At 48.3% G+C, this 15,466-nt stretch overlaps 1 protein-coding gene across 1 annotated transcript in view; it reads right to left on the bottom strand.

Annotated features, from left to right (window-relative positions):
- MFSD3 (major facilitator superfamily domain containing 3) overlaps positions 1-15,175 on the bottom strand; it is a 240,829-nt gene extending 225,654 nt beyond the window's left edge. Inside the window, exons 1-2 of the mRNA XM_053715994.1 lie at positions 13,902-15,175; positions 454-601 (exon numbers count right to left, since the gene is read on the bottom strand). Coding sequence (XP_053571969.1) covers positions 454-601; positions 13,902-14,598 — 845 coding nt within the window. The 5' untranslated portion in view covers positions 14,599-15,175. The remainder of the gene's footprint in view (positions 1-453; positions 602-13,901) is intronic.
- Between the last annotated feature and the right edge of the window lie 291 nt (positions 15,176-15,466).

The following is a 15,466-nucleotide window of genomic DNA, read 5'->3' as shown; positions in this document are numbered from 1 at the left end:
GCAAGAAAGAGGAGAAGAGAGAGGGCAAGAGAGAAGAGAGAAGGCAAGAGAGAGGAGAAGAGAGAGGGCAAGAGAGAGAGGGCAAGAGAGAGAGGGCAAGAGAGAGAGGGCAAGAGAGAGAGGGCAAGAGAGAGAGGGCAAGAGAGAGAGGGCAAGAGAGAGAGGGCAAGAGAGAGAGGGCAAGAGAGAGAGGGCAAGAGAGAGAGGGCAAGAGAGAGAGGGCAAGAGAGAGAGGGCAAGAGAGAGAGGGCAAGAGAGAGAGAAAGAGAGAGAGAAAGAGAGAGGGCAAGAGAGAGAGGGCAAGAGAGAGAGGGCAAGAGAGAGAGGGCAAGAGAGAGAGGGCAAGAGAAAGGGTAAAATAAAGGAGAGGGAAAGAGAGAAAGTTGAAGAAAAAAAAAAAAAAAAAAGAGGAAAGTTGAGGAAAAGAACTCTAGAACAAAATAAACAAATTACCGGCCCCTAGAGAGCAGTGTCCCACCAAGTGCAGATCCAGCAACAGAAAATCCCACTGAAATAATTCCATTGTAGACCCCAAGCTCAGCTGCAGAGACACCTGCGTCCAAAAGCAAAAGGGGAATCATGCTGAGAGAGCCCTGCTCACCTGTATACAGAGAAAAAAGAGAGAGAAGCACAATGAGAGTGCCCTGCTCACTTGTATACAGACGGTATATACACACACAGTGCCCTGCTCACCTGTATACAGACAGTATATACAAACACAGCGCCCTGCTCACCTGTATACAGACAGTATATACACACACAGCGCCCTGCTCACCTGTATACAGACAGTATATACAAACACAGCGCCCTGCTCACCTGTATACAGACAGTATATACACACACAGCGCCCTGCTCACCTGTATACAGACAGTATATACACACACAGCGCCCTGCTCACCTGTATACAGACAGTATATACACACACAGTACCCTGCTCACCTGTATACAGACAGTAAATACACACACAGTGCCCTGCTCACCTGTATACAGACAGTATATATACACACAGTGCCCTGCTCACCTGTATACAGACAGTATATATACACACACACACACACACAGCGCCCTGCTCACCTGTATACAGACAGTATATACACACACAGTGCCCTGCTCACCTGTATACAGACAGTATATACACACACAGTGCCCTGCTCACCTGTATACAGACAGTATATACACACACAGCGCCCTGCTCACCTGTATACAGACAGTATATACACACACAGCGCCCTGCTCACCTGTATACAGACAGTATATACACACACACAGTGCCCTGCTCACCTGTATACAGACAGTATATACACACACAGTGCCCTGCTCACCTGTATACAGACAGTATATACACACACAGTGCCCTGCTCACCTGTATACAGACAGTATATATACACACACACAGTGCCCTGCTTACCTGTATACAGACAGTATATACACACACAGTGCCCTGCTCACCTGTATACAGACAGTATATACACACACAGTGCCCTGCTCACCTGTATACAGACAGTATATACACACACAGTGCCCTGCTCACCTGTATACAGACAGTAAATACACACACAGTGCCCTGCTCACCTGTATACAGACAGTTTATACACACACAGTGCCCTGCTCAAATGTATACAGACAGTATATACACACACAGTGCCCTGCTCAACTGTATACAGACAGTATATACACACACAGTACCCTGCTCACCTGTATACAGACAGTATATACACACACAGTGCCCTGCCCACCTGTATACAGACGGTATATAAACACACAGTATGTAGCAGAGAGGCAGTAGGATCTGTAATATCTTTTTGGTAAGCAGAGACAAGCAAGTAACTACTCTTGGTAATTGTAATAATAACCCCTTTCCACCAAGAACTAGACGACACATAGCTTGGAAGTCAACAACAACTTATTCAACAACTGGAAAAACAAACACTTTTTAAAAACAGTCTCCCCTACAAGGGGTTTCCCAACTGAAACAGCAGGGAGTTTAAACAGTAACATACAGTTTAACATACATTTTAACCATTAGCCTAAATAACAATTCCTGCATAGTTCATAAGTGGCGAGGTTTGCCACAATGCTCCCCCAGAACCAAACCGGCATACCCAGTCTGATCCCAACGGATTGGCTTGGGAAGGTCCGGAGGAGTGTTCACAGATCAAGGTTCAAGTTCAGTTTGTCTGGACAACCCGTCGGCGTTGCCGTTTTGCTTCCCAGGTCGGTAATGGATTGTTAAGTCAAACGGCTGCAGCGCCAAACTCCAGCGCAACAGCCGGGCATTGTCTCCGGATACCCTGTTCAGCCACACCAACGGGTTGTGATCTGTGAGCAGGGAAAATTGTTGTCCATATAGATATGGCTGAAGTTTCTTGAGGGCCCACACCACGGCCAGGCATTCCTTTTCGATGGCGGCGTAGCTAACTTCTCGGGGTAACAGTTTCCTGCTTAGGTAGGCCACAGGATGCTCGCCGCCATCAGCCCCGACTTGGCTCAACACGGCTCCCAATCCAAACATAGAAGCGTCTGTATGGACGAGAAAGCGTTTAGTTGGATCCCGGGCAGCAAGGATAGGGGCATTTACGAGAGCCTTTTTCAGTTCTTGGAATGCTTGTTCACACTCTGGGCTCCAGGTAACAATCTTAGGAAGGTTTTTACGGGTGAGGTCGGTGAGGGCTTTGGCTAGGGTACTATAATTAGGTATGAACTTCCTATAATAGCCTGCGGTACCTAGAAAGGCCAGCACTTGGGTCTTGGTACGGGGAGTGGGCCACTTGGCTACAGCCTCTACCTTGGCCGGTTCGGGCCTCTGCTGCCCGCTACCTACTCGGTGCCCTAGGTACTGGACCTCCGCCATCCCTATGTGACATTTGCTAGGCTTAAGGGTTAATCCTGCCTCCCTAATGCGATCTAGGATCGTCCCTATATGGTTCAAATGCTCATCCCAGGAGCTGCTAAATATAGCTATGTCGTCTAAATAGGCGCATGCGTACTCTTGGGACCCATCCAGTAGCCGATCTACCATTCGCTGGAAAGTAGCCGGAGCGTTCTTCATCCCGAATGGCATGACCTTGAATTGGTACAGGCCAAACGGGGTGACGAACGCTGATTTGGGAATGGCATCCTCGGCTAGTGGGATCTGCCAGTACCCCTTACACAGATCTATGGTGGTGAGGTACTGGCCTCGAGCCATTTTATCCAGGAGCTCATCTATCCGGGGCATAGGGTAGGCGTCAGAGACGGTTTTATCATTAAGTTTCCGGTAGTCTACGCAGAAGCGGGTCGTGCCGTCCCGCTTCGGCACTAGAACTACCGGCGAGGCCCAGGGGCTGTCCGAGTGCTCAATCACTCCTAACTGTAGCATCTCGTCAATCTCCTTCCGCATATGTTCTCACACCGATTCTGGTATGCGGTAAGGAGGTTGACGCATAGGGAGGTGACCTGGGGTTTCTACCCTATGGGTGGACAGTCTGGTATATCCAGGCACGTTGGAGAACGTCTCTCTTTTCCTGCAGTAGCTCTGCTATTTGAGCTCGTTCCCGAGGACTTAACCGCTCACCCAATTGTACCTCTCCCAGACCTTCGTTCCGGTTCTTCATTCCTAGGAGGTCGGGAAGAGGTAAACTGTCTGCGTCGTCCGCGGCAAGGGAGCAAATAGCATTCACCTCTGCGCGTTCATGGTACGGCTTCAACATATTTACATGGAGCATGCGTCTACCGCCTGCTCCAGTACATGGGCCGATCTCATAGGTGGTGTCACAGATTTGTTCCACCACCTTGTATGGGCCCTGCCAGGAGGCCTGCAGTTTATCATTTTTGACCGGTTTTAAGATTAGCACCTTCTGCCCAGTCTGAAAACTGCGGTCCCTGGCGCCCCTATCATACCAACGGCGCTGACGGGTTTAAGCTGCCTGAAGATTGGAGCGGACGGTCCGAGTCAGGGCCTCCAGGCGCTCCCTAAATTCCAGCACGTATGGTACGATAGGAGTACCGTCACTAGTGACTTCCCCCTCCCAATGCTCTCAGATTAAGTCTAGGGGACCCCGTACCCTCCTTCCGAATAATAATTCAAAGGGAGAGAACCCCGTGGACTCCTGAGGTACCTCCCGGTAGGCGAAAAGCAAATGGGGTAGAAACCGCTCCCAGTTCTTCTGGGTATCCATGAACGTGCAGAGCATCTGTTTCAGTGTTCCATTAAACCGTTCACAGAGCCCATTAGACTGGGGGTGATAAGCGGAATTTACAATTGGTTTCACCCCACATGCTCTCCACAACTGGTGGGTAATCTCAGCCGTAAACTGGGTGCCCCGGTACGAAATAATCTCCCGGGGAAATCCCATGCGGGAGAAGATTTTGATGAGGGCATCTGCCACGGTCTCGGCATGAATATTAGCCAGAGCCACCGCCTCGGGATATCGGGTGGCATAATCCACGACCGTGAGTATATACCTCTTCCCCGAGGGGCTAGGCTTGGCTAGGGGGCCAATGAGGTCCACCGCCACTCGACTAAAAGGCTCCTCTATTATGGGGAGGGAGTGTAGCTTTGCGTTATATCGGTCTCCTCTTTTCCCTACTCGTTGGCAGGTGTCACACGTCTGACAATACTGCCTAATATCTTTGGTGATCCCTGGCCAAAAGAAATTCTGAGTTAGGCGGTGCTTCGTCCGACTAACTCCTAGGTGGCCTGACAGCGAAATATTGTGGGCAACCCGTAGCAGTTCTCGTCTATACCTCTGAGGTACTATTAACTGCTGAACGGACAAGGGAATAGATCCGGCCACTACCTTCTCAGTATACCTGTACAGTAACCCCTTGTTCCAACCATACCTCTCTCCTTCCAACCCCGTCTGATTCTGGTTTACCTTATCCCTATATACTTGCAATGAGGGGTCAGTGGCCACTTCGCTACCAAACTCTAGTGGAGGGGCCCAAGAGACATTAGGGGGGTGATTGCTTACCTGAGCCTCAGAGTGATCAGTCAGTGTGTTGGTGCGGGCCTGTTGTCGGGTAACAACGGGCAGTGCTGCTTGTGGGGAGGTTCGGGGTGCAAACGCTGAAGTCAGCTCCCCTAAGTCGTTGCCCAAAATAACGTCTGCGGGCAAATTTTGCATAAGGCCCACTTCTATGTTCCCCGACCCTGCTCCCCAATCCAAGTGTACTTTGGCCGTGGGAATCTTGTAAATGGCTCCCCCGGCCACCCGGACAGCTACACAGTCTCCGGTGAGTTGATTGGTGGAAACGAAATGTTGCCGGAGCAAGGTTATGGTGGCCACAGAGTCACGCAGCCCTTGGACACATCGGCCCTCTATATAGACCACCTGGCGGTGGCTTTGTAGGTTGTCCGAAGCGGCCTGTACTGGGTTTACCTTGTGTAAGATGCCCAAGGGTTCCTCGTGGAAGACTGCGGGTTGGGTCTGTAGTCGGGGCTCGTTCTGGTAGCAGTGTACAGTTGCCCGGTTGTTCTGGTTGTTCCAGGTGGATCGGTTCTTGTTCCTGGGACAGTCTCTCTGAATGTGCCCTTGTTGGTTACATTTGTACATTGGTTGATTTGCAATTCAGTGGACACCCCTTGGAAGAATTGCTCCATCAACAGGAGTTGTAAAAGGTCTTCCAACTGGGTGACTTGGGCTGCCTGCAACCAGCCTTTAGCGGCCCTGGTTAGCCGATGCGCCCACTCAGTGTGGGTATCTTTCTCCAGCTTCTTCAGGTCTCGGAACCGCTGTCGGTATGCCTCCGGGGTAATAGCATACCTAGTCAGGATGGCCTGTTTTACCTTCTGGTAGTCCCTGCTGTCCTCATCTGGTATGGTGCGGTAGGCTTCAGCAGCCCGCCCGGATAACTTGCCAGCCAGTAGGGGAACTTGGTCAGCGGTACTAATATTATGCAGTTGGCATAATCGCTCAAAGTCCTGTAGGTACCCATCGATATCCTCTGTGTCGGTATGATCCTTGAATGCGTATTTGGGAATCTTAGCTTTCCCTGTACCAGCACTGGAGTGTACTGGTAGCCCCTCTCTGGGTCTCGGGGTGGTTTGTCGGGTCACCATCAAGTATTCCTGTACATCTGCTGATGTCAGTGTCAGGAGCTCCTCCGAATGGGGTAGCGGAAAAAAAGCCAACCAGGTCCGCATCTCTTTTTGGAATTCGGTTTCGTTCTTCATTATGGGTACGGCCGTACCTGCTACCCGGTCTCCCTCCATGAGCTCTGCAATCAGCCTTGCTTTGGTTTTATTGCTGGCAATAATTCCTCTCGCCTCCAGTAATTCCTTCAATGCAGTTCTCTTTAGTCTGGTATAATCTGTCCCCATTCACCGTCCGTTCATATACATCACTTGTCCTACGACTTGCTGTGCGGTTTGAATCCCGTCGCTTGCCACCAATTGTAGCAGAGAGGTAGTAGGATCTGTAATATCTTTTGGGTAGGCAGAGACAAGCAAGTAACTACTCTTGGTAATTGTAGCAGAGAGGCAGTAGGATCTGTAATATCTTTTGGGTAGGCAGAGACAAGCAAGTAACTACTCTTGGTAATTGTAGCAGAGAGGCAGTAGGATCTGTAATATCTTTTGGGTAGGCAGAGACAAGCAAATAACTACTATTGGTAATTGTAGCAGAGAGGCAGTAGGATCTGTAATATCTTTTTGGTAAGCAGAGACAAGCAAATAACTACTCTTGGTAATTGTAATAATAACCCCTTTCCACCAAGAACTAGACGACACATAGCTTGGGAGTCAACAACAACTTATTCAACAACTGGAAAAAAACAAACACTTTTTAAAAACAGTCTCCCCTACAAGGGGTTTCCCAACTGAAACAGCAGGGAGTTTAAACAGCAACATACATTTTAACCATTAGCCTAAATATCAATTCCTGCATAGTTCATAAGTGGCGAGGTTTGCCACAAGTATATACACACACACACAGTGCCCTGCTCACCTGTATACAGACAGTATATACACACACACACAGTGCCCTGCTCACCTGTATACAGACAGTATATACACACAGTGCCCTGCTCATCTGTATACAGACGGTATATACACACACAGCGCCCTGCTCACCTGTATACAGACAGTATATACACACAGTGCCCTGCTCACCTGTATACAGACAGTATACACACACAGTGCCCTGCTCACCTGTATACAGACAGTATATACACACACACACACAGTGCCCTGCTCACCTGTATACAGACAGTATATACACACAGTGCCCTGCTCATCTGTATACAGACGGTATATACACACACACAGCGCCCTGCTCACCTGTATACAGACAGTATACACACACAGTGCCCTGCTCACCTGTATACAGACAGTATACACACACAGTGCCCTGCTCACCTGTACACAGACAGTATACACACACAGTGCCCTGCTCACCTGTATACAGACAGTATACACACACAGTGCCCTGCTCACCTGTATACAGACAGTATATACACACAGTGCCCTGCTCACCTGTATACAGACGGTATATACACACACACAGCGCCCTGCTCACCTGTATACAGACTGTATATACACACAGTGCCCTGCTCACCTGTATACAGACAGTATATACACACACAGTGCCCTGCTCACCTGTATACAGACAGTATATACACACAGTGCCCTGCTCACCTGTATACAGACAGTATATACACACAGTGCCCTGCTCACCTGTATACAGACAGTATATACACACACAGTGCCCTGCTCACCTGTATACAGACAGTATATACACACACAGTGCCCTGCTCACCTGTATACAGACAGTATATACACACACAGTGCCCTGCTCACCTGTATACAGACAGTATATACACACACAGTGCCCTGCTCACCTGTATACAGACAGTATATACACACACAGTGCCCTGCTCACCTGTATACAGACAGTATATACACACACAGTGCCCTGCTCACCTGTATACAGACAGTATATACACACACAGTACCCTGCTCACCTGTATACAGACAGTATACACACACACAGTGCCCTGCTCACCTGTATACAGACAGTATATACACACACAGTGCCCTGCTCACCTGTATACAGACAGTATATACACACACAGTACCCTGCTCACCTGTATACAGACAGTATACACACACACAGTGCCCTGCTCACCTGTATACAGACAGTATATACACACACAGTGCCCTGCTCACCCGTATACAGACAGTATATACACACACACACAGTGCCCTGCTCACCTGCATACAGACAGTATATACACACACATAGTGCCCTGCTCACCTGCATACAGACAGTATATACACACACAGTACCCTGCTCACCTGTATACAGACAGTATACACACACACACAGTGCCCTGCTCACCTGTATACAGACAGTATATACACACACAGTGCCCTGCTCACCTGCATACAGACAGTATATACACACACAGTACCCTGCTCACCTGTATACAGACAGTATATATACACACACACACACAGCGCCCTGCTCACCTGTATACAGACAGTATATACACACACAGTGCCCTGCTCACCTGTATACAGACAGTATATATACACACACACACACAGCGCCCTGCTCACCTGTATACAGACAGTATATACACACACAGTGCCCTGCTCACCTGCATACAGACAGTATATACACACACACAGCGCCCTGCTCACCTGTATACAGACAGTATATACACACACAGCGCCCTGCTCACCTGTATACAGACAGTATATACACACACAGTGCCCTGCTCACCTGTATACAGACAGTATATACACACACAGTGCCCTGCTCACCTGTATACAGACAGTATATACACACACACACAGTGCCCTGCTCACCTGTATACAGACAGTATATACACACACACACAGTGCCCTGCTCACCTGTATACAGACAGTATATACACACACACAGTGCCCTGCTCACCTGTATACAGACAGTATATACACACACACACAGTGCCCTGCTCACCTGCATACAGACAGTATATACACACACATAGTGCCCTGCTCACCTGTATACAGACAGTATACACACACACAGTGCCCTGCTCACCTGTATACAGACAGTATATACACACACAGTGCCCTGCTCACCTGTATACAGACAGTATATACACACACAGTGCCCTGCTCACCTGTATACAGACAGTATATACACACACACACACACACACGGTGCCCTGCTCACCTGTATACAGACAGTATATACACACAGTGCCCTGCTCACCTGTATACAGACAGTATATACACACACACAGTGCCCTGCTCACCTGTATACAGACAGTATACACACACACGGTGCCCTGCTCACCTGTATACAGACAGTATATACACACACAGTGCCCTGCTCACCTGTATACAGACAGTATATACACACAGTGCCCTGCTCACCTGTATACAGACAGTATATACACACACACAGTGCCCTGCTCACCTGTATACAGACAGTATATACACACACAGTGCCCTGCTCACCTGTATACAGACAGTATATACACACACAGTGCCCTGCTCACCTGTATACAGACAGTATATACACACACAGTGCCCTGCTCACCTGCATACAGACAGTATACACACACACACAGTGCCCTGCTCACCTGTATACAGACAGTATATACACACACACACAGTGCCCTGCTCACCTGTATACAGACAGTATACACACACACAGTGCCCTGCTCACCTGTATACAGACAGTATACACACACACAGCGCCCTGCTCACCTGTATACAGACAGTATATACACACACAGTGCCCTGCTCACCTGTATACAGACAGTATATACACACACAGTGCCCTGCTCACCTGTATACAGACAGTATATACACACACAGTGCCCTGCTCACCTGTATACAGACAGTATACACACACACAGTGCCCTGCTCACCTGCATACAGACAGTATATACACACAGTGCCCTACTCACCTGTATACAGACAGTATATACACACACAGTGCCCTGCTCACCTGCATACAGACAGTATATACACACACAGTGCCCTGCTCACCTGCATACAGACAGTATATACACACACAGTGCCCTGCTCACCTGTATACAGACAGTATATACACACACAGTGCCCTGATCACCTGTATACAGACAGTATACACACACACACAGTGCCCTGCTCACCTGTATACAGACAGTATATACACACACAGTGCCCTGATCACCTGTATACAGACAGTATATACACACACAGTGCCCTGCTCACCTGTATACAGACAGTATATACACACACAGTGCCCTGCTCACCTGTATACAGACAGTATATACACACACACAGTGCCCTGCTCACCTGTATACAGACAGTATATACACACACAGTGCCCTGCTCACCTGTATACAGACAGTATATACACACACAGCGCCCTGCTCACCTGTATACAGACAGTATACACACACACAGTGCCCTGCTCACCTGTATACAGACAGTATATACACACACACACAGTGCCCTGCTCACCTGTATACAGACAGTATATACACACACACAGTGCCCTGCTCACCTGTATACAGACAGTATATACACACACACACAGTGCCCTGCTCACCTGTATACAGACAGTATATACACACACAGTGCCCTGCTCACCTGTATACAGACAGTATATACACACACAGTGCCCTGCTCACCTGTATACAGACAGTATACACACACACAGCGCCCTGCTCACCTGTATACAGACAGTATACACACACACAGCGCCCTGCTCACCTGTATACAGACAGTATATACACACACAGTGCCCTGCTCACCTGTATACAGACAGTATATACACACAGTGCCCTGCTCACCTGTATACAGACAGTATATACACACACAGTGCCCTGCTCACCTGTATACAGACAGTATACACACACACAGTGCCCTGCTCACCTGCATACAGACAGTATATACACACAGTGCCCTGCTCACCTGTATACAGACAGTATATACACACACAGTGCCCTGCTCACCTGTATACAGACAGTATATACACACACAGTGCCCTGCTCACCTGTATACAGACAGTATATACACACACAGTGCCCTGCTCACCTGTATACAGACAGTATATACACACACAGTGCCCTGCTCACCTGTATACAGACAGTATATACACACACAGTGCCCTGATCACCTGTATACAGACAGTATATACACACACAGTGCCCTGCTCACCTGTATACAGACAGTATATACACACACAGTGCCCTGCTCACCTGCATACAGACAGTATACACACACACAGTACCCTGCTCACCTGCATACAGACAGTATATACACACACAGTGCCCTGCTCACCTGTATACAGACAGTATATACACACACAGTACCCTGCTCACCTGTATACAGACAGTATACACACACACAGTGCCCTGCTCACCTGTATACAGACAGTATATACACACACACACAGTGCCCTGCTCACCTGTATACAGACAGTATATACACACACAGTACCCTGCTCACCTGTATACAGACAGTATATACACACACAGTGCCCTGATCACCTGTATACAGACAGTATATACACACACACAGTACCCTGCTCACCTGTATACAGACAGTATATACACACACAGTGCCCTGCTCACCTGTATACAGACAGTATATACACACACACACAGTGCCCTGCTCACCTGTATACAGACAGTATATACACACACAGTGCCCTGCTCACCTGTATACAGACAGTATATACACACACAGTGCCCTGCTCACCTGCATACAGACAGTATACACACACACAGTACCCTGCTCACCTGCATACAGACAGTATATACACACACACACAGTGCCCTGCTCACCTGTATACAGACAGTATATACACACACAGTACCCTGCTCACCTGTATACAGACAGTATATACACACACAGTGCCCTGATCACCTGTATACAGACAGTATACACACACACAGTACCCTGCTCACCTGCATACAGACAGTATATACACACACACACAGTGCCCTGCTCACCTGTATACAGACAGTATATACACACACAGTGCCCTGCTCACCTGTATACAGACAGTATATACACACACAGTGCCCTGCTCACCTGTATACAGACAGTATATACACACACACAGTGCCCTGCTCACCTGTATACAGACAGTATATATACACACAGTGCCCTGCTCACCTGTATACAGACAGTATATACACACACAGTGCCCTGCTCACCTGTATACAGACAGTATACACACACACAGTGCCCTGCTCACCTGTATACAGACAGTATATACACACACACAGTGCCCTGCTCACCTGTATACAGACAGTATATACACACACAGTGCCCTGCTCACCTGCATACAGACAGTATATACACACACAGTGCCCTGCTCACCTGTATACAGACAGTATATACACACACAGCACCCTGCTCACCTGTATACAGACAGTATATACACACACAGTGCCCTGCTCACCTGTATACAGACAGTATACACACACACAGTGCCCTGCTCACCTGTATACAGACAGTATATACACACACAGTGCCCTGCTCACCTGCATACAGACAGTATATACACACACAGTGCCCTGCTCACCTGCATACAGACAGTATACACACACACAGTGCCTTGCTTACCTGTATACAGACAGTATATACACACACAGTGCCCTGCTCACCTGTATACAGACAGTATATACACGCATAGTGCCCTGCTCACCTGTATACAGACAGTATATACACACACACACACAGTGCCCTGCTCACCTGTATACAGACAGTATATACACACACAGTGCCCTGCTCACCTGTATACAGACAGTATATACACACACAGCGCCCTGCTCACCTGCATACAGACAGTATATACACACACAGCACCCTGCTCACCTGCATACAGACAGTATATACACACACAGCGCCCTGCTCACCTGCATACAGACAGTATATACACACACAGCACCCTGCTCACCTGCATACAGACAGTATATACACACACAGTGCCCTGCTCACCTGCATACAGACAGTATACACACACACAGTGCCCTGCTCACCTGCATACAGACAGTATATACACACACAGTGCCCTGCTCACCTGTATACAGACAGTATATACACACACAGCGCCCTGCTCACCTGCATACAGACAGTATATACACACACAGTGCCCTGCTCACCTGTATACAGACAGTATATACACACACAGTGCCCTGCTCACCTGCATACAGACAGTATACACACACACAGTGCCCTGCTCACCTGCATACAGACAGTATACACACACACAGTGCCCTGCTCACCTGTATACAGACAGTATATACACACACAGTGCCCTGCTCACCTGCATACAGACAGTATACACACACACAGCACCCTGCTCACCTGCATACAGACAGTATATACACACACAGCGCCCTGCTCACCTGCATACAGACAGTATATACACACACATAGTGCCCTGCTCACCTGTATACAGGGGAGAGGAAGAAGACAGAGAAGAGTGAGATATACATACATATATTCTAAATCCAAGTTTAAATGCTTTTGTCATTTAAATTCCCAGAGCATTTTTATGGTGGTATTTGGTTTTTCTGTGTATTCCATTAGTAACATCATGGTTGTTTATTAGAAGTGGTGGTTTGAGCTATATTATGCTGACCATATTTATAGGGCCTCTCACATCTCCCATATTTCAAGTGCTATCCCTTCATTTAAACTATGCATGTATTTTAACTAAGAATAATATTGTTAGTCCATTTAAATCTTTATTTAAACATGGTGGTTAAGCCAATGTTTTATTTGTTTCTACGATCAATGCTTTATGATCATACAAGGTACTATAATCTTAATTCCATCTTTGCATTGTTTTTAATCTATATATGTAAATATTGTTCTGTTTTTTTCTTTCCTTAATGGGACAGGGGTAACAATATATGTTGTTTTATGTGCTAGAACCTGAAAAGAGACACAGAGAATTGAAGCTATCAGAGACACTCACCTAGTTTGTAGGTCAGGACATATACACCTGTCCACACTGTCCCCGGAACTGCAAATACCTTGTAAACAATGTCTTTTAGGGTTCTGCACCTAGCAGGTAAGTTGTGGTCACCCTCAGGAGCCAGCTCTGCATTCACCAGGGCTTTCGTCCTTGCAGTAGACAAGACAGCCAGAAGATACATGCCAGCCAACAGCAAGAACACTGCTCTCCAGCCCAAAGTGTCCAATAAGGTAAGTGCCCCACCGCCAGCCAGCACAGATCCTATCTTATAGGCCACCACTTGCAGAGAGTTGCCCAGCCCAACCTGCTCATGTGTAAGGACGGCTACAGACACAGCATCTACAGCCACATCTTGAAGGGAGGACAGTATGTGCATGAGAAACAAAAGGCAGACCACAGGCAAGACAGTCACTGCTGGAGACAGGAGGGAGCACAGAAGGCAACACAAACACAGACCTCCTGTGCTGAGTAGCAGCCACGTGCGCCGGTTCAACCAGCCATCGACCAGCGGTGACCACAGAAACTTCAGTAGCCATGGCAGGTAAAGAATCTTAGTGAGGCCAATATGGGAAAGAGAGAGTCCTTGAGTGCGCAGGACCACCGGGAAAAGCCCTGACTGAAGACCATAGGGGAACCCTTGTACCAGGTACAGAATACCTAGGAGGGTATATATACTAGCCATAGTGACAGAGACCATCAGAAAAGTCAGTGAGGGTAGTGACGGCGACACTGTAAGCTAGGGAAAGAACAGTGTCCATGAATAGGCCAAGTACAGTGATAGCAACTGAAAGACAGTGACTGTCAGCAGGCCAGGCACAGTGATGGCATATGGTCGGGGTGACTGTCAGTAGGCCAGGCACAGTGATAGCATATGGTCGGGGTGACTGTCAGTAGGCCAGGCACAGTGATAGCATATGGTCGGGGTGACTGTCAGTAGGCCAGGCACAGTGATAGCATATGGTCGGGGTGACTGTCAGTAGGCCAGGCACAATGATAGCATATGGTCGGGGTGACTGTCAGTAAGCCGGGTACAGTGATAGCATATGGTCAGGGTTACTGTCAGTAAGCCGGGTACAGTGATAGCATATGGTCGGGGTGACTGTCAGTAGGCCAGGTACAGTGATAGCATATGGTCGGGGTGACTGTCAGTAATAAGCAGCAGATTTAAGTGTCAGTAGGAGGTACAGTATAATTGGAGGGTTAAACAATTGTCACTAGGTGAGACGTGTGTAGCAGTGAGTGTCACTCTTGGCCAGGCACTGTGTGTGTGTGTGTGTGTGTGTGTATGGGCGGGAGCAGTGAGTGTTACACTAGGTCAGACACAGTGTGTGTAGCAGTGAGTGTCACTCTTGGCCAGGCACTGTGTGTGTGTGTGTATGGGCGGGAGCATTGAGTGTCACACTAGGTCAGTCACTGTGTGTGGGGGGGGCTTAGGGTCACACTAGGTCAGTCACAGTGTGTGTAGCAGTGAGTGTCACACTAGGTCAGTCACAGGGTGTGTGTGTGTGTGAGGGGGGAGCAGTGAGTGTCACACTAGGTCAGTTACTGTGTGTGGGGGGGGGCAG

Source organism: Bombina bombina, chromosome 5, assembly GCF_027579735.1.
Source record: "Bombina bombina isolate aBomBom1 chromosome 5, aBomBom1.pri, whole genome shotgun sequence".
NCBI classification, from domain to species: Eukaryota; Metazoa; Chordata; class Amphibia; order Anura; family Bombinatoridae; genus Bombina; species Bombina bombina.
Note: the sequence above shows the minus strand (reverse complement) of the source record. Positions and strands in the feature narration are given on the sequence as shown.